At 37.7% G+C, this 21,669-nt stretch overlaps 1 protein-coding gene across 3 annotated transcripts in view; it reads right to left on the bottom strand.

Moving 5' to 3' along the window:
* The window catches only part of FKBP5 (FKBP prolyl isomerase 5), a 120,591-nt gene that overhangs the window by 35,940 nt on the left and 62,982 nt on the right, over positions 1-21,669 (bottom strand). For all 3 annotated transcript variants that reach the window (XM_070361211.1, XM_070361210.1, XM_070361209.1), the window contains 3 exons: positions 19,710-19,854; positions 1,608-1,750; positions 547-661 (listed from right to left, as the gene is read on the bottom strand). In XM_070361211.1, coding sequence (XP_070217312.1) covers positions 547-661; positions 1,608-1,750; positions 19,710-19,854 — 403 coding nt within the window. The remainder of the gene's footprint in view (positions 1-546; positions 662-1,607; positions 1,751-19,709; positions 19,855-21,669) is intronic.

Genomic DNA, 21,669 nt, shown 5'->3' with positions numbered 1-21,669 from the left:
TTGAACCCAGGTCTCCTGACACCAAAGAGAATAAATTAATCCCCAGTTTTGATCTGTCTAATATGATGAACCATTTTTTATCCTGACAACAGCCTGTGAGATGAGTTTGAGAGCCCTGAAGGGCATTACCATCTACTGCTCTATTTAGTAAATGTAATCTTGGGTAAATTATGTAACTTCTCTGAACTCACTTTTCTTGCCTAGGGATAATTAATCATACCTCAAAAGGTTACTGTGAGAAATAAATGAATACATATGTAAGGTAACTAATATGGCTATTGGCACACCAAGGAGTCCACAGACTAAGAATTCCTTATTGGATGGGCTTACCTTTTACTCACTTTTTTAAAGAGTTTGAAGAACCTAGTACAGTTCTTGGCGCATGTAGGTTGAGTGAATATTTACTAAATGAAGTCCTTATTAAATAAATGTTGAATTTAAAACTATTCTACAGATAAATATTCAGTACATTTATTCTTTTAAAGATTTTAAAAAGGAAAGCTCCACTTCGTCCACATAACTGGGACCTCTCACAGCAGTACTTACTCTCTACTGTCGCTCCCTCATTTGGGTTTGAATACCCTTCTCCTTTCCGTTTGATTCTTCGAATAATGCCCCCATCTTCAAATAAATCCTCTCCTTTGAAATCAAGGAGCTCAATCTAGAAAGGAAAAAGGGATATGGCTGAGAATGGCCCAAACAAACTCAATTTAACATACTTAAACGCTAGCGCAACTATTCTCCTTCATTTTACAAAACAAAACTCTGTTTTATATTTATCTGTGCTTCTCAGTTATTGGAAAAGTAGGGAAAAAAGAACACTGCACTTTTCAATACCTGGAAAGAACCTTCACGTAATGATAATGTCTAGGACCACATCCTGTGGGGCTACACTGCGAAGACAGACAGGAAATACTAGGAAAACTGCCTTGTGGGCAAAACGCCAGAGTGACACAGTTCTGGCCCAAAACAATTTTGTTTAACTCTAGAGGCCACCACTTTTTCACCCCAGATTCATGGAATTCCCTTCTTAAAATGTAAGACTAAACCCTATGAATCAGGCCTACAACCAACTAAAGGTGTATTTTACCTGGGTACAATGTTTCAGGCATTTTCCCTCTTAATTTTTTAATTAAGTGTGGCCAAATATGTGTGACTCAACACAGGATGAATAACATTTTATCACCACCTATTGCTTCTAATGAGGAAGTGAGATCTGGGACAGTCATAAACCTCTGTCATAAAAATAGCTTTACAACTTGGTTTAGGTGTATTTCAACATTTATCTCCCACATTTCCCATCCTGTCCTCTGGTCAGGTCTGAGTATGTCACAACTCACACCACTGACCAGAACCTTTATTTCTAAGCCTGGTTTCTTTTGTTTATTTGGATATGACCGTTTTGTGCCAGAGACACGTTTCTAAGAAAGCACTGGCACACACCCCTTGGGTTTGTGGGAAACAATTCAAGAAGCCAAGCTCCAAAATAAATAAGTTGGATCCGATTCTCAATAGCAAGCTTAGCTCCTCGTTGCACTGCCTGTCGCTTTGGAGCCAGCACTGTAGTAGAGCAGATGCTAACAAGGCAACATCACACACATACTTGCCTCAAAAAAGAGAGTTGCATTCGAGGGAATTTTGGGGAGACTGCCAGCCGAGCCATATGCATATTCTGGTTTGCACAGTAAATGACAGATCTCCCCTTTCTTCATGGTAGCCACCCCAATGTCCCATGCCTTGATAACTTGGCCTAGGAGAAAGGAAAAAGTGGTTGAAAGCTATAGGCTATATTTTAAGACTTTCACAAAACAAAAATTCAAACACATTTCCCATTCCTTAAATTATATACTACTCAGCTAGGAAGCAGGGGCTACAAAAAAACTCAGTAAAAGTTACACACTAAGAAACAAATCGTGATTTTTTTTTTTCCTGAGAGCGAACAGAGAAGATTCTCTGCTGAGAAGCATGCAAGTGGTATCAGATTCTAAACTGCTCAAAGACGAAGTCTTTGAAAAGTGGCGGTAACATAATCTCTGAAATGTGGCTGGGCTGCAGTTGTTGCTTAATTTATAATTTCAACTGTAAGAATAAGTGCGTGTTTTCTAGGCAGAGATGGAATAAAAATAGTATAGAAAATGGAATTTGTCCTAAGAAAGCTTATAATTTAGTTGGGTAGACAAAAACAACAAACAAGAAGCATTTGGAAAAGTATAAATTGCATAAAACGGCCCATGAAACAGATGTCTCCTCAAAATTTAGAGTAAAAAAAAAAGTGGTTTTTGTTTTTCTAAAAAACCAGAATGATGTGTGTCTTCTTCTGCCAAATCACAAGAACTACAGAACTCAGAATTTTTTTTTTTGCTTACTTCCAGGAAACTAAAAGTTTACTGCTTAACTGTAAAACTGTATTTTTTTTTTTTTGGATATGGACCATTTCTAAAGTCTTTATTGAATTTGTTACACTACTGCTTCTGTTTTATTGTTCTGGCTTTTTTGGCCACAGGCATGTGGGATCTTAGCTCCCGATTAGGGATCAAACCCGCACGCCCTGCACTGGAAGGTGAAGTCTTAACCACTGGACCACCAGGGAAGAAACTTAACCCAAATCCTCTGGAAAACAACAGAAAATGTACAAAACTTCAAGCGATGATATACAAATTTGAGGTGCTCTGTCAAACACTTGAGTATTCAAAGTGAGACCACGTGAGCAATGAGTACCAGAAAGAGCAAAATTTTGAAGACAGCTGTTATCTTGAACTGAGAGCTGATGGTAGGATTACAGTAAGGATGATTAGAATAAGGGGAACTCTACGCTAAGGTATGTAAGTAGAGATGGACAAGGCATTTGTGACTTATGACTTCAGCTTAGTCTTAGGCATTACAACTTTTCAAAATATCAGATATACTTATTTTAAAGTATATGTAAGGTATACATGCCTATTTTTACAAACACCTAAGACAGAAAGATATAAGTGAAAGTCATTCATTCCCTCCTTATAAGAAGCCACTGTTGTATTCTCTTTTTTGTATCTTTCCAGTGTGCACTATTGCTTTTTAAAAAATTTAAAACAAAAGGACAGCATACTATACATTCAGGTCGGAACTGCTTTTTCATTATATAGATTCTTATATACATATATTTTAATTATATATAAATATATGACATTATAAAATGCTATAAATATATATGTTTATAATTTCTATATGTGTGTATATATGCATATATACACACACACACATCTTTATTCATCAGCTGATAGGAGGATATGAATTTTAGGAGTTAGCAATACAGCCTGCTTTAACTCCAGACTGCATAAATTAGAATACCAGGTCTAGCCCATATTAGCTGTGTGACCTTGTACAAGTTTCCTTGTCTGCAAAGCGTAGATACTAATAGTACTTGCCATACAGTTGTTGTAAGAATTCAAGCGCCTGGCTATAATACACACTGAATAAAGAACAGTCGTCGCCATCATCATAAATACATAGCGACATACTTCACTGTCAGTGGCTTCAGAATATTCCAGTCACTCTACTCTTGAGAAACATTATCGTCAACAGTACTCTAATAAGGATTTTTGTCCCTTATGTTTGCCTATTTTGTGCAAGTATATTTGGAGAGCGAATTCCTAGAAGTGCAAAAGTGATGTGCACTTTCTATTTGATAGATATTGCCCAACTGCCCTTCCAAAAGGGCTACATCAATATATATGCCCACACACAGTTCCAAAGTGAACAGTCTAGAATCTTCAGAAGAAATGTAAAGTCTGCTGTGGACAGGCTGCTTCACAGTCATTGATGCTCCTCAAAGACTATGACTGGTTTTAGTGTGGTCCATATAGAACTTTTTTTACTCTCAACTCTGCTATTTTAAGACCAATAATACCTTACACCCTCTTTTATTGGAAAGAGGAAATCATATTGTGGGGGTACTACTGTATACCTGTTCAAGACATTTAGCCAATTACTGAGGAGCAAAGGTCTGCCTAGGTTCTAAAAATTTGAAAGTGGCTGTTCCCTTCTTCCATCTAAGAAGCATGCAACTGTCTGGCTACTGCAGCAGAAAGACACACGCCCTGTTTGTTTTTTTAAGGATATGGTGAACACCAACACAGAACACAAAGAGTGGCTTTTGCCTTGGGCTGGGGATTGGCGCAATCAGCAAAAGCTTAATTCACAGATGATGTCTATGGTAGGCCTGAGAAGCTGGAAACAGCAGTCTGGCTATTAAATCCACAGGAGCCCCAAGCTATATAAATCATGTCTGTGCCTTTGGCTTTTCTTCTCATTCAGGAACATTTAAGTTTCTCTTACACAGAACTTCAGATATGGAATGAAACACGTTGAGCAAAGAGCCAGCCTGATATGAACATGGATATGGTTCTAAAGCTGTCCATCTTGGGCCTCTTCATAAAAAGCACTTCCCCGATTTAAAAAAACAAAAACTCATTATAGAACACTTGGAATGTATACAAAAACACAGAGAATACAATAAGAAAAAAAAATCTAGGCAATTTCAGCATCTGGGATAAAATGTCAATTTCTTGGTTCATTTTCTTCCAATTGTGTACGTCTACTTTGTACACATATTAAATTTTTGTATATACATTCTTAAAATTCTGGTCATAGTTTACTTCATTTTGTAGCCTACTCTTTACACTTATATGGGCATTTTTTTCTGTTAAAAGACAGTATCTGAAAATATGACTTTTAATAGCTATATGCTATTTCATCTTTTGAATATGCCATACTTTCATTACTCCCCTAATAAACATTTAGATTTCTTTATAAAAGCCTCTCACCTGACTCATTAGGACTAAGGTGGTAGGTTAGTTTAGAATGTTGCTTTGAGTGAAGAATCATAAAAAGAACATATATATGATGTTGAACTTTTTTTAAACTTTCAGTTCAGTTCGTCGCTCAGTCGTGTCCGACTCTTTGCGACCCCATGAATCGCAGCATGCCCAGCCTCCCTGTCCATCACCAACTCCCAGAGTTCACTCAGACTCAAGTCCATCGAGTCAGTGATGCCATCCAGCCATCTCATCCTCTGTCGTCCCCTTCTCCTCCTGCCCCCAATCCCTCCCAGCATCAGAGTCTTTTCCAATGAGTCAACTCTTCCCATGAGGTGGCCAAACTACTGGAGTTTCAGCTTTAGCATCATTCCTTCCAAAGAAATCCCAGGGCTGATCTCCTTCAGAATGGCCTGGTTGGATCTCCTTGCAGTCCAGGGGACTCTCAAGAGTCTTCTCCAACACCACAGTTCAAAAGCATGAGTTCTTTGGCGCTCAGCCTTCTTCACAGTCCAACTCTCACATCCATACATGACCACAGGAAAAACCATAGCCTTGACTAGATGGACCTTTGTTGGCTAAGTAATGTCTCTGCTTTTGAATATGCTATCTAGGTTGGTCATAACTTTCCTTCCAAGGAGTAAGCGTCTTTTAATTTCATGGCTGCAGTCACCATCTGCAGTGATTTTGGAGCCCCCAAAAATAAAGTCTGACACTGTTTCCCCATCTATTTCCCATGAAGTGATGGGACCGGATGCCATGATCTTTATTTTCTGAATGTTGAGCTTTAAGCCAACTTTTTCACTCTCCTCTTTCACTTTCATCAAGAGGCTCTTTAGTTCCTCTTCACTTTCTGCCATACGGGTGGTGTCATCTGCATATCTGAGGTTATTGATATTTCTCCCAGCAATCTTGATTCCAGCTTGTGTTTCTGGCAGTCCAGCGTTTCTCATGATGTACTCTGCATATAAGTTAAACAAACAGGGTGACAATATACAGCCTTGACGAACTCCTTTCCCTATTTGGAACCAGTCTGTTGTTCCACGTCCAGTTCTAACTGTTGCTTCCTGACCCGCATACAGATTTCTCAAGAGGCAGGTCAGGTGGTCTGGTATTCCCATCTCTTTCAGAATTTCCCACAGTTTATTGTGATTCACACAGTCAAAAGTTTTGGTATAGTCAATAAAGCAGAAATAGATGTTTTTCTGGAACTCTCTTGCTTTTTCCATGATCCAGTGGATGTTGGCAATTCGATCTCTGGTTTCTCTGCGTTTTCTAAAACCAGCTTGAACATCAGGAAGTTCCCGGTTCACATATTGCTGAAGCCTGGCTTGGAGAATTTTGAGCATTACTTTACTAGCATGTGAGGTGAGTGCAATTGTGCAGTAGTTTGAGTATTCTTTGGCATTGCCTTTCTTTGGGATTGGAATGAAAATGGACCTTTTCCAGTCCTGTGGCCACTGCTGAGTTTTCCAAATTTGCTGGCATATTGAGTGCAGCACTTTCACAGCATCATCTTTCAGGATTTGGAATAGCTCAACTGGAATTCCATCACCTCCACTAGCTTTGTTCGTAGTGATGCTTTCTAAGGCCCACTTGACTTCACATTTCAGGATGTCTGGTTCTAGGTGAGCGATCACACCATCATGATTATCTGGGACGTGAAGATCTTTTTTGTACAGTTCTGTGTATTCTTGCCACCTCTTCTTAATATCTTCTGCTTCTGTTAGGTCCATACCATTTCTGTCCTTTATTGAGCCCATCTTTGCATGAAATGTTCCCTTGGTATCTCTAATTTTCTTGAAGAGATCTCTAGTCTTTCCCTTTCTGTTGTTTTCCTCTATTTCTTTGCACTGATCACTGAAGAAGGCTTTCTTATCTCTTCTTGCTATTCTTTGGAACTCTGCATTCAGATGCTTATATCTTTCCTTTTCTCCTTTGCTTTTCGCTTCTCTTCTTTTCACAGCTATTTGTAAGGCTTCCCCAGACAGCCATTTTGCTTTTTTGCATTTCTTTTCCATGGGGATGGTCTTGATCCCTGTCTCCTGTACAATGTCACGAACCTCAGTCCATAGTTCATCAGGCACTCTATCTATCAGATCTAGGCCCTTAAATCTATTTCTCACTTCCACTAAATCTATTTCTCACTTCCACCTAAATCAAATCATCAGGGATTTGATTTAGGTCATACCTGAATGGTCTAGTGGTTTTCCATACTTTCTTCCATTTCAGTCTGAATTTGGTAATAAGGAGTTCATGATCTGAGCCAAAGTCAGCTCCTGGTCTTGTTTTTGTTGACTGTATAGAGCTTCTCCATCTTTGGCTGCAAAGAATATAATTAGTCTGATTTCGGTGTTGATCATCTGGTGATGTCCATGTGTAGAGTCTTCTCTTGTGTTGTTGGAAGAGGGTGTTTGCTATGACCAGTGCATTTTCTTGGCACAACTCTATTAGCCTTTGCCCTGCTTCATTCTGTACTCCAAGGCCAAATTTGCCTGTTACTCCGGGTGTTTCTTGACTTCTACTTTTGCATTCTAGTCCCCTATAATGAAAAGGACATCTTTTTTGGGTGTTAGTTCTAAAAGGTCTTGTAGGTCTTCACAGAACTGTTCAACTTCAGCTTCTTCAGTGTTACTGGTTGGGGCATAGACTTGGATTACTGTGATATTGAATGGTTTGCCTTGGAAACAAACAGAGATCATTCTGTCTTTTTTTTTTTTTTTTTCAGTTTTATTAAAGTATAAAGGAGACAGAGAAAGCTTCTGACATAGGCATCAGAAGGGGGCAGAAAGAGTACCCCCATTCTGTCATTTTTGAGACTGCATCCAAGTACTGCATTTCAGACTCTTTTGTTGACCATGATGGCTACTCCATTTCTTCTGAGGGATTCCTGCCCGCAGTAGTAGATATAATGGTCATCTGAGTTAAATTCACCCATTCCAGTCCATTTGAGTTTGCTGATTCCTAGAATGTCGACATTCACTCTTGCCATCTCGTTTGACCACTTCCAATCTGCCTTGATTCATGGACCTGACATTCCAGGTTCTGAAGTTTTTAAACTTAAAACCTATCATAGTGTATTAATTCACTAATTCTGTGTTAGAAAGCCAAAGCCTTGTCTCTGAGTATAATAAGAGTCCTATTTCATCTTCACTATATAAATCACACTTACAGTATAGCACTTGCAATTTACAATGTGGATATCTTTAAAATGGAGTAAGAACTAGAAGAACTTGTAATAGTATGTAGAATCCGTCTGGTAAAAATTTGTTCTGAATGGCCTACTTATTTCACCTGGCATTTACCCACCCCTAATTCAATAGCCATTTTAAAAAGACTTTTAGCAATTCACTTTAACAAATCTTTCCAAAGATGTTCAACTTAGTTTTCATAGAAATGATTCCCCTTTCTCATTATATCTATAAGTTATATAATCTCAGTGTTTTATATACTATCTAATGAAACTGCATGATTACAAAAAGGATACTGGATATAAGCAAGTTTAAACGGATACTTAAAAAGAATCTGAGAAAGAAAAAAGTGGGCCCTAATGTCTAGAAACTGCCCGACACAGCTCGGCCTTGGTGATTCTGAAATGGGCCCAGGGCACCCAGCTAGGCCATGCTATCCTCCTGTTGGACATAACAATCTCACAAAACATCAGCATCGGACAGGGTTACTCTGAAACCATGAAAAAGTGAGACAAAAGAAGAACACTTCAAAATTTTGTCTGAGCATGGACAAAAAACAAGGTCCCTGTGCAACCTACAAAATACCAAACATCCCCCTCTCCTGGTGACAGGAGTGACTGCCACTTCTCTACAGGTACAGCTCAAGCCTCACTCCAGTCAGCCCTCCTCCTAGCTGAGATCTGCTAAGATAGGCAAAGAATCATCTGCATTCCCACAATATCAATCCAGAGCAAATCCCTTCCTTAAACTCTTCCCAAATCACCTAATACGAGCCCCGATCCTATAGGCCTTTCAAACACTCTTACTGGGACGCCCCGGCTTCCCATGGTGTGCAGGCTATATGAGTAATAAATGCAACCTGTTCACTACAGTTGTGTTCCTAGTGGTCTGTGGCTGAAGGACACTGATGACTCTCTCAGCTGGCTGAGGCAGAGTGCAGGGCCACACCTAAGAACAGGAAACAAGGGGTATCACTCAGCATCTTTACAAGCAGAATGGAGAGTACCAGTTACACTGGAGTTGGTTAAGCAAGCTCCTACCTATTTCCTTAGAACTGATTCCTAAAAGCAGATTTACTGGGTCAAAGCAAAAACATTTTTAAGATTCTTGATTTTGGGGATCTTTTGGTCTCTTTAGGGTTTAAGTATAAGTATAATACACCGAGAATATAAAAACACAATTTATTCTCCCACTTGTTCTGGACTTCAATTTTACTACCTCAAGTACAATTTATCAGTGTCAGCAGTCCTATTCTATTAGTAACAAAATATGAAATGAGAATATATACTTAAAGCTCAGTATAAAAACAATGCACTGTACTTTTTTCTTCTTTCTGCAGAGTATTATATAATTTTTTCTGATTAAAAAAAAAAAACAAAACCAAATTTTATAGGTTCAATGTAGGTTCCAGTTGTAATAAGCATACCACCCTGGAGGGGGTGTGTTGAAAAAAGGGAAAGACTAAACTGTGGTAACGTACATAAAAATGACCATTTCAACCACTAAGTGTACAGTTCAATTAGGTATAGTCAAATTGTTGTGCGACCAATGTCCAGAATTTTTCATCTTGCAACACTAGGACTCCACTCACTAAAACTCATTTCCTCCTGCCCCAAGTCTCTGGCAAGATTTCATTCTACTTTCTGTTTTATGAATTTGATTACTCTCGATTTCTCTAGATGTAAGTGGGATCATGCAATATTTGGCTATTTGTGACTATATTATTTCAGTTAGTATGATGTCCTCAAGTTTTATCAGTGTTGTCTCAGTTGAATAATACTCCACTGCACGCATATACCATTGTAAGTACATTAAGGCATTTTGTTTACCCACCCACAAACATTTGTGTGGCTTCCGCCTTTCGGCTATAATGAATAATGTTACAAACGTGGGTGTACAAATATCTCTTTAGGACTCTCTTTTCAGTTCTTTTGGTATATACCAAGGAGTGGAACTGCTGGATCATAGGTTAACTTTTTCTTTGAGAAACTCCCATGCTGTTTTCCACAGTGGCTACACTATTTTACATTCCCACCAACAATGCACAATTTCTCCAAAACCATGCCAACACTTGTAATATTTTTTATAGTACCTGATGGATATGAGGTGATATCTTTTTGTGGTTCTGATTTGTATTTCTCTAATGATTCAGTGATGCAGAGCATCTTTCCATATGCTTCTAGTCCATTTGTATACCTTCTTTAGGGAAATGTCTATTTAAGTCCATTTTTTAAAAAATTTTTATTGAAGGATAATTGCTTTACAGAATTTTGTTGTTTTCTGTCAAACCTCAACATGAATCAGCCACAGGTATACATATATCCCCTCCTTTCTGAACCTCCCTCCCATCTCCACTGTCCATTTTATAATCAGATTATTTGAGGGTTTTAGCTGCTGGATTATAGGAGTTCTTTTACGTATTTAAGATATTAACCCCTTGTCAGATACATGATTCACAAATATTTCTTTCCATTCTTTAAGCTGCCTTTTAAAATAGGTTTTTAATTTTTTTCACTTTTATTTTTTATTTTTGGTTGTGCTGGGTTTTCATGGCTATGCGAGCTTTTCTCCAGCTGCAGTGAGAGGGGGTACTCTCTAGTTGCAGTGGGCAGACTCCTCATCACAGTGGCTTCTCTTGTTGTGGAGCACGGACTCTAGGGTGTGTGGGCTTCAGTAGTTACAGCATGTGGACTCCGCAGTTGTGGCTTCCAGGCTCTGGAACACAGCCTCAATAGCTGTAGCACACAGACTCAGTTGCTCCTGGCCTGTGGGATCCTCCCATACCAGGGATCAAACCTCCATCTCCTGTGTTGGCAGGCAGACACCGTACCACTGAGCCACCAGGGAACCCCTAGGCTGCCTTTCCATTCCATTACTGTATCCTTTGATGCACAGAAGTTTTTAATTCTGAGGTAGCCAATTTATGTACTTTTTACTTTTGCTGCCTTGCTTCTAGTGTCTTATTCAAGAAATCATTGCCAAATCTAAAGTCATAAAGCTTTCTTCTCAAGTTCTCTCCTAAAAAAAACTATTTTATGTCTCATATTTAGGGCTTTGATTCATTTAAATTTTACATATCAAGGGTCTAGCTTCATATTTTGCATGTAAATATCTAGCTTTCCCAGCATCAACGATTTCCTTTCCTTAATAAATGGTCTTGGCATCCTTGACAAAATTAATGACTAACTTTTAAATGTATGTTTGCATGTGAAATCATTGATAATATTGACATTGTCTTTCTTCTTTTCATACTAGATAAAGTTTTTCCTATATATTTTTTCCTCATATTAATTTTATCTTTTATTTTTTAAATGTCTTATAAAAAAGGACTCTTGATAAATCATACCCACTCCCTACCAAAAGGATATGATTATGAATTCAACAAACTAATTTATATGTTAAAATTCTTTAAAAGTGTTCATATGTCTTATGTTACATTCTGTTTTTGCCATTGCTCTAATTACTAAGAAAACTGATCACTGGATGATCTTTCCCCATCCTCATGACTTATCATTTCAAAGACAGGGAGAAAAAATAATGTTTTGGGACAGCCATCATAGTCAACGCTACCAGAGTAAACTGCTAGATACCTGAAGTCAGCAGTCATGTATTAATTATTTTTTATTTCCCAAAGAACTTACCACCAAATATTACACTTAATAAAGGAACACAGTCCATGCTGCAATATCTACATGGAATTAAAAATTTGTTAGCTTCCCCTAGTCTACTCTCACCCATGCCTAAATCAGCTTCTCCTTAATATCTGCTCAGTGATGAAACTGGAAGCATTCTTCCTTCATTGGAAAGTACCAGGTAAATCCAAAGAAAGTACTGAAAGTTTGTTGTCTTTCTGGCTCTCATTTTTGGGAAGGACAGAAAAATTGAATATTTTGGCCCATAAGCCTTCCCTCCAAATCCTGAATGCTCCTAAACTGCATGTTTAAAAAAAAAAAGTAAACAGATGTTAAGACTATATTTACAGAGGAGCAAGAGTATCAATAGAAATTTAAAGGGAACATATGGCTAAACTACAAACAACCCACAGGACACTGGCTGTATGGTTACCTGTTACTAGTAAGTGTATTTTACTCGCTGTAAAATGTTGTCAAGGCCTAAAATATGTTTAAAAAAAAAACAAACAGGGCAGGAATAAAGACGCAAACGTAGAGAACAGACTTGTATACACAGAGGGAGAAGGTAGGACGGACTGAGAAAGCAGAACTGACACATACAGCACCAAGTATAGAACAGCTACCTAGTGGGAAACTGCTGCACAGCACAGGGAGCTCCCCTGGGTGCCCTGTAATGACCTGGAGGGGTGGGGTGGGAGGGAGGCTCAAGAGAAAGGGGATATATGTAGGTATTAATTAACTTGATTGTGGTAATTATTTCACAATATATATGTATATCCAAAAATGAATAAACATTAAAAAAAAAAAACCATTTCAAATAAAACTAAAACTAGGAACTAGGCACCAATACCAAGCATGTAATAGCAATAATTTTGCTTTTGATAAACCTCATTAACTACATCATTCCTTTAAGAAAAATGTCTGGTATACAGCAGGCACTCAGTAAATTCTGCTGGACCAGGACCTACTTTGTTTCTGTACCTAGTTTTGGGGCTAGTTTTAAACCTTAACATCTAACATAACTTGAAAGAGTTATGGCTCTGCCTTAACTGTATAACTGGCGCTGCCACTTACTGTATAACTTTGGGCTAATTATTAGACCTATAAATAATAGTAATAATTATAACTTTGTGCTCTCACTTTACCTGTTGCCTCCTCATATGTAAACAAAAACCAACTAAAAGAAAACTAAAATAGCTAATTATAGTAGGTACCTAAGACATTGTGGGAGAAGGCAATGGCACCCCACTCCAGTACTGTTGCCCAGAAAATCCCATGGATGGAGGAGCCTGGTAGGCTGCAGTCCATGGGGTTGCTAAGAGTCAGACACTACTGAGTGACTTCACTTTCACTTTCCACTTTCATGCATTGGAGAAGGAAATGGCAACCCACTCCAGTGTTCTTGCCTGGAGAATCCCATGGACGGAGAAGCCTGGTAGGCTGCAGTCCATGGGTTCGCACAGAGTCGGACATGACTGAAGTGACTTGGCAGCAGCAAGACATTTTAGGACTTCCCTGGTGGCTCAGATGGTAAAGCGTCTGTCTACAATGTGAGAGACCTGGGTTCAATCCCTGGGTTGGGAAGATTCCCTGCAGAAGGAAATGGCAACCCACTCTAGTACTCTTGCCTTGAAAATCCCATGGACGGAGGAGCTTGGTGCAGACTATCCATGGGGTCGCAAAGAGTCGGGCACGACTGAGCGACTTCATTTTCACTTTCAAGACATTTTAAAAAATTGGTAAAGTGGATTTCATTAAAATTGAAAATTTGTGTTCTTTCAAAGACTGATTAAGAAAATGAAAAGGCAAAAAGAAAAGAAAATGAAAAGGCAAGTTAGAGACTGGGAGAACACATTTGCAAAATACATATCTGATTAAGTGCTTGTCTTACAGGGTACAACTCAGTGGGCACAAGATTTGAACAGATACTTCACAAAAGAAAATATACAAATGTACACTAAGCACAAGAAAAGACACCCTCAATGTGACTAATTACCAGGAAAATGCAACTGAAAACCAAAGTCAAACACCATTCCATGTGCATTAAAATGGTTAAAATTAAAAAGACTGACAACACTAACAAATGACAAGGATATGAAAAACAAACTCTCAAACCTTGCTGGTGAAATGCAAAATGGTACAGACACTTTAAAAAAAAAACAGTAGGGTAGCATCTTTTAAAGTTAAACATATGTTTACCATGTGATCAACAAGTCCACTCCTGGCTATTTACCCCAAAATAAATTTACCCAATATATCCACACAAAGACAGGTATGTGAATGTTCAGTACACTATTCACAATAGCCCCAAACTGGAAACTCCAATGTCCAGTTTTTGAATGGATAAACAAATTGTAGTATTTCCATACTTGTAAAATGCTACTTGAAATTCAACATGTATGAATCTCAAAATCATTATGGTAAGTGAAAGAAGTCAAACGCCAAAGATGACATATGATTCCATTTATATGAATTTTTGGAAAACGCAAAACTGTAGTAACAGAAACCAGAGTAGTGACTGCATGGCCCAGGAACTATAAGCAAATTTTTAGGGTGAGAAAACGGTTCTATATTTTGATTGTGGTGGTGGTCATATAGCTATTACCCATCAAGCTATACCTTTAAAAGGGTGAGTTTTAATATATGTAAATAGTACCTCAGTTTAAAAAAAATCAGACACAGATGTTATTATGACTAACTGCCACCTAAACTATACTAAATAGATTGTGCCAAAAATCTAAAATATACTCAGGAGTGACTGAGTTACTTGAAGATGGCAAGATTGGGAATTTCCCACTATTGGAAAAAAAAGGGCATTCCAGAGCAAAATTGAATGCAATTATAAAAAAGTAAAGTTACATTTATGAATTCTTGAATTGTCTGTATAAATTTTAAATACCTCACATTTAAAATTATGTATTTGTTTTAGTATCCATATCCTCTATTGACAAATAAGCTTTTAGACAACCGGGATCGTAACTGTACTGCCCACTGTTATATTTTCAGCTCCTAGCACAAAACCAATCACATAATAGCAGCTCAATAAATATTTGTTAAATGAAAAAAAAAAATCTAAAACATAACAGTAGGGGCTTTCCTGATGGCTCAGTGGCAAAGAATCTGCCCGCCAATGCAGGAGACCTGGGTTTGATCCCTGGTCCCAAGTGCCACGGAGCAACTAAGCCCCGTGCACCGCAACTACTGAGCCTGTGCTCTACAGCTTGGAAGCCTCAACTGCCAAGTCCACGTGCTGCAACTACGGAAGCCTGCGCACCTTAGAGCGGTGCTCTGCAACAAGGGAAGCCACCACAATGAGAAGCCTGCACAACACAACTGGAGAGCAGCCCTCACTCAGCTCAACCAGAGAAAAGTCCATGCAGCAACAAAGACCTAGCACAGCCAAAAATAAATTTTTTAAAAAATCTTTAAAAAAAGAATAGGGTTGATGTGAGGATTAAATGAGATAATGCATGTAAGCCCTTTGCCTTGCACTGCAAGTCCTAGAAAGTATTCGCTATTAGTCTTTCAACATATACTTTCTCCCTTTTACCCCAGTATGCTAATGACTGACAATAATCATGGATCATGATGCATCTAATAAGGTTAGATTAAAGGCAGATCACTCACATTTACTTCATTACGCTTTACTCTCAATAGTAAGAAGAATAGTAATGTCAAAAATCCAAAATGACTGTTTGTCTTCTCAAATTGAGGGAAGAATATAAGAGATAAGATTTTTATCTTCATAATTCCCAACTGTGTTTAGTCATATACCAAGAACACCAAAGACAACTTCACTGAAATAGCCTTTTATCAAAAATCAGCAGATCTTCATAGGGGTAGGTGGGTGAAGCGTTAGTGTCCTTAGATTTACTTATAAGAACAGACCAGATATAATTATTGCAGCCCCCAAACCCATCCCTTCCCAATTTTAGTGACAGCGTATTTGCTGGAGGGAGAGGGAAAGAACAAAAGCCCTATTACAGAAGCATACTTGAAAATCCTGAGTCATTCTTATTTTAGCTTCTTTTAAGATGGGCTATGGAACAGTTCTAGGGATTCAGAATATGTAATAAAGGTTTAGTTTAAAAAATTCAGTGAGGGAAACCATCACTGTTTCATTCTAATCTCTGTAACACACTCTGCAGTGGTAATAACCAGCTGTCTTAGATTGATCCAGTTACTTTCTGAGGCTAAAAAAGATGCTTAAGCATTGTTTTAAAAGGTCTGTATGCAAGCACAGTAAACAGGAGGACCCAAACTGCTGTAACGCAGTTCTTTCCCCTCCACTGTAAAGCCAGCCAGTAAGTCCAGTACATAAGGAATCAAGAGAGTTCAGTGTACAATACTTATGCTCGAGTCCATTTGTATTATTTTTCATTACGATGAAGTAGTTACTGCCATAACATACAGGTATAAAACTAAGCTGCCTAGCCAATGTTTGTTTTATAGGCAACTAAACACATTATGTTATAGAAGTTTTACCACAGTGATACTGCTCTAGCCTCATATTCCTAATTATCATCTTCAGGGGTCCTCTAAAGGTTTTTGTTTTTGTGTTGGGTTTAATCCTTTACAGTTTTTGTCCCTGTACTCTTCACAGAATATACAAGAATGGAATCTCAGACTCAGGACTAATCTTAAAGCTCTTCTACAGACGCTTCTTTTTGTAAGAGTAGGGAAGGTTAGGTGACCTGTTCATGTTAACATACCATAGGGAAGAACAAAGACAGGAACGCTGGCTTCCTAACACCCAGCCGGATGCACTCCCCATGAGACCACGCGACCTCTAGATAGGTGTGTTGAAGGTACCACGTCAACTGAAAGCTGCCTCTTCTCTGCTCAAAATCCCAGGAAACGTTAAAAATTGTGTCCAAAGTCTATTCTTTATATCTCCACTGCTGTCCTGTAGATAGGTTCATCAGTACCATCTTTCTAGATCCCATATATATGAGTTAATTAACACATGGTATTTGTCTCTCTCTTTCTGACTTACTTCACTCTGTATAAGAGGCCCTAGGTTCACCCACCTCATCAGAACCGACTCAAATGCATTGCTTTTTATAGCTGAGTAATACTCCAATGTGTATATGTGCCACAACTTCTTTATCCATTCATCTACTGAGGAACATTTATGTTGCTTTCATGTCCTAGGTGTTGTAAAGTGCTGCAATGAACACTGGGGTTCTATTTTATGGAAATAGAGTCTTTTCAATTATGGTTTCCTCAGGGTATATGCCCAGTAGTGGGACTGCTGGGTCGTATGGTAGTTTTATTCCTAGTTTTTAAAGGAATCTTCATACTGTTCTCCATAGTAGCTGCATCAATTTGCATTCCCACCACAGTGCAAGAGGGTTCCCTTTTCTCCACACCCTCTCCAGCATTTACTGTTTGTGGACTTTTTGATGATGGCCATTCTGACCGGTGTGAGGTGATACCTCATTGTAGTTTTGATTTGCATTTCTCTAATAATAAGCCATGTTGAGCATGTTTTCATGTATTTATTAGCCATCTGTATGTCTTCAGAGAAATGTCTGTTTAAGTCTTCTGCCTATTTTTTGATTGGGTTGTTTTTTGTTATTGAGCTTTATTAGCTACTTGCATATTTTGGAGATTAGTTCTTTGTCCACTGTTTCATCTGCTATTAATTTCTCCCGTTCTGAAGGTTGTCTTTTTACCTTGCTGATAGAAGTTTTTACACAATGAAGGGAGCTAAGTTTAATTAGGTCCCATTTGTTTATTTTTATTTTAATTTCCATTACTTTCACCATAGTGCACTTTACTGAGAAAATCTGGGTACAGAAGGTGGTTGTATAGATTCTCAGCAATTTTTCAGTCTTCTTGCAAAGATAATTGGTGACAGAAGACCTATTATCTTAAATCTACCAACTCCAAGACAGAAATTCAAAGGGGGAGCAGCGGGAACAAAGAGGTCTGATGAGGCCATTTACTCTGGGGTCCTCTCAATTAAATAATGATGCCACAGCCATGCTGGTGGCCCTGGAGGTTCACATCCCTACCTCAGCAAGAATGAAAAAATGTTTCACCGTTGTCACTTTCTGCTATGTTAAGGAAAAAAATCTGTACTTGATTTTGATTGCTATCTTACTAAACACAAGATTAATCTCCCATGAGCCATCAACTCAAAGGACCCAAAGGAGAAGGGGGCAGTGACCCAGCCAGCATTAGAGCTTGAAGAGAGGACTGTTGGACAGGAAGCAGAAGTCGCCATGACATACAAATGCCTATGGGTACAAGGAAAGCAGAAACTCAGAAAGAGTTTAACTCCTTAGCTTCTTGCTTTTTCCTTTCCCAGATCTTTGCTTAGCTAGCAACTCAACTAACATGTAGAGTCGGAAAAAAGAATGAAATTATTCAACACTGAGGCATGGTGGTGAATGGGGTGGGGGGGTTGCCTCCTTTCTCCTACACTTGGCCTGGGAACAAACTAAAATCTGCTCTATCTGTGACTGACAAACTAAAAGGACTTTGTAATTCAGCCATTCACTTCCAACAAGTCACACGGTCCACGAAGTTCAATTTGTATGGGGTATGCTTTTTCCAAGAGTGAAAAAAAAAAAAGAATACTAAACTAACTGAAGACATTTAAAAGTATTTATAAAGAAATTAGTAAAAATATCACATTTAAGATTTTCAAACAGTGGTTCTCAACTTTTTTTCTTAGGACCTTAATACATTTTTACCAGTTCCTTTAAAGTAACAATAGCTTCATATGTTAGCATAAATTATTTTTATGGAAAATAATTATATTTCCCCAAAACAAAACAAAAAAAAATAGAAGAGTGGTGTTGTTTTATAATTGTTACAAATGTAAAATGTGTCTGAAAATAAAAGACAATCTGATTCTCATATCTACTTTTAGATTCATCTGTTGCAACTACAAGTTTTGGTTGAAGTATATGGAAAAAATCCAAACCCACAAAGATAATAGAAAAGATAGGAGTTTTTTAACAGCCTTTTCGGATAATCATGAATACAATCATCTGATACTACATCAAAATTGGACAGGTATTAGTTTCATAAGGGTCAGTTGCAATGTAGAATCTGAGATCATATCAATGAATTTTTCATATGATGTTACATTAAAATCCATCCAATGGACCTTTTACTCATGAGTGATTTCGTAACATCCTGCATTGGTCCCTGGGAAAATACTGTTCACTGAGTCACACAATCTTCCAAATGTTAACACATTTCATTGTATACTATCTTAAAACACATTCATTTATACTCATTGATCTCATCAGAAATCTTTTACGTTCTGGGAAGCTGTCCAGCTCTGAGTAGCAGATACAAATTTCCCCATACTGCACTTTCCACCTGAAAACTCAATGGTAGAAACACTGTCACTTGTTGTCCTGAAGTGACAGGCTCATTGCATTAATCTGCAAGAAATTATCTTCCAAATACAGAATAGCCAAGTCTGAATAATCACAGCTTGCCCTTTCAAATAAAAATGATGCTTCACAGAAACAATCCAGCCAGTTCAGTTCTCAACCAAAGTGCACAAGTGCTTCCCCTTGAGATAACCTCTGTGTGTGGGGGGGCGGCGGGGGCTGGCGTAGTGTTTTACATGTGCTTTCCCATCTGTCTCAAAATACCAAAACAATGTGAAACTCAACGATTAGGATTTAACAAAATGAGTATTTTTTTACACTGCATCAAGGACATTCTTAAGTGAAACCTGCTTTCCTTTGTCTTTCTTATTTAAGCAGTAAGTGAGGACAGGAAGAACACACTGCTACTGGTATGATCTGATGTCACTGCCTAGATCTGCGCTAAGGCTCCAGCAGTTTTTCACCACTGCAGCTTAGTACCATCAGTGCAAATGTCAACACAGTAAAAAATAGTAAGTAACATCTTAGTATTATAATGAAAACAATTTTGACACTATGGACCCCCAAAAGAATCTCAGGGACACCACAGGGATCCATGGACCACACTTTGATAACTACTGCTCCAAAATATTTTCACTTTTGGCAAGGATAAGATCCACTAGCTTCCACATAATATAAATAGCAATAAATCTAAGCAAAACACAACTCAAACAAACAAACAAACAACCCTCTTACCTTTGCCAAGACTAAAGACAAATGGTTCATTTCTATCATGACTGGAATCAAACTTCTTTCCAGTTGACAATTTCCCTTTGTAATGGACATAAACTTTGTCTCCAATCATTGGTGTTTCCTCACTATTTCCCACTCTCTTGACAATCTAGGAAAGACAAATGTCAAGAAAAAAGGAGGTTAAACATTTTTCTCTTAATCGGAGAATAAAAATGTCACTCAGTCCATGCCACATCACTCAGGCAGATTTGTAAACAACTGTCTGTCCTTTCTAAAGGCCTACCTCCCAGTTCTTGCAATAACCTTCACTGTTAGAAAACTGTCCTATACCACTAAATATTTAATACTACTGTTAACCACACTATTCTCTCAAAATAATAAACCAATAGAGCTTGTTTTATTGCTTTAATGCCCCATGTTTTGACACTAAAATCTCTGAAAACACAGAGTTAGTTCATGTACAAACTGAATTAGACCAAAAACATTAGTGGACTTTCAAAAACATTCAAAAGTAAGTCTGAAGCAAAGTTTCAAAGGTAAGATTTTTACTTCTCTCCTTTGCTAAAAACATTAGCTTCTGACTAGATTCCATTAGTTTGGTTTTATTTCAAAAAGCCCAATTTTCTGATATAACAGGTTATACTTCTTACTATCTGAAGAATATGCAATGTGTAAAAAAAAAAAAGTTTGATATGATACTGAATAACTTGTGTTCTAGTAAAGGAAATGTCAGAAAGTTCCAAGTTGAAAAATATTTAACTATCATAAAATCCAGTATATTTATTTTGTTCTTGGCAGAGCAAGACACTAATAGAGTTGGTCAAGTTCTGGGAAAAGAAAATCAAATCCAGGCATGTGGTGTATAATTTATTCTGTCAATCACTTATGCCAAATTAATCATTTTTGCTAGATAACAGAGGATGGTAACTAAACATCTTTTGTGGGGAAGGGTCTGAATTTTTATCGAAAGAATGATCTATTCCTGAATTCTTTCTTGAGATATAACCTCCTTGCTCCACCCTCATATCCTCACATAAACACTGTGAACTAAGATTCTACAACTTTCTTGGTTCAAAAGCCCAGACATTCTAAATGGAAAAAAAAAAATTGCAACTTCATAAAAAGCTGAACTTAATCAATTCAGTAAAGCTGCAGGATTACAAATTCAATATACAGAAATATGTTGTGTTTTTACACACAACAAAATATCTGAAAAGGAAATACTGTAGAGAAAATAATCCCAGAAATGCAAATGAATCAGAATGGCAATTATCAAAAAGACAGAAATAACAAGTATTGGTAAGGATGTGGAGAAAAGGGAACCTTGTGCATTGTTGGTGGGAATATACACTGGTACTGCTGTCATGAAAAGCAATATGGAGGTTCCTCAAAATACTAAAAGTAGAACTACCACGTGATCCAACAATTCCACTTGTGGGTATTTATCCAAAAGAAATGAAAATATGAACTGAAAAAAGATATATGCAACCCCATGTTCACTGCATGTTCATTACATTAGCCAAGATATGAAAACGGCCTATGTTCACTGATAAATGAATGCATAAAGAAAAAAATATATATACATATATATGGTGACTTCCCTGGTGGTCCAGTGGCTAAGACTACATGCTCCCAAAGCAGGGAAAAGGGGTTCAATCCCTGGTCAGAGAACAAGATCTCGCATGCCACAACTAAGTCTCAGCACAGCCAAATAAATAAATATTAAATATATATATATATATATGTTTGTATACACACACAATGGATTATTATTCTGTCATAAAAAATAATTAAATCTTGCCGTTTGTAATATGGATGGACCTTGAGGACATTATGCTAAGTGAGATAGGTCAGACACAGAAAAACAAATACCGTATGACCTCACTTACATATGGAATCCAAAAAGAAAAAAAAAACAACAACCAAATTTACACATATACAGAGCAGAAACAGACTGGTGGTT

The sequence above is a fragment of the Bos mutus genome, chromosome 23 (genome assembly GCF_027580195.1).
Source record: "Bos mutus isolate GX-2022 chromosome 23, NWIPB_WYAK_1.1, whole genome shotgun sequence".
Classification (NCBI taxonomy): domain Eukaryota; kingdom Metazoa; phylum Chordata; class Mammalia; order Artiodactyla; family Bovidae; genus Bos; species Bos mutus.
This window is presented reverse-complemented; position numbering and strand designations above follow the sequence as displayed.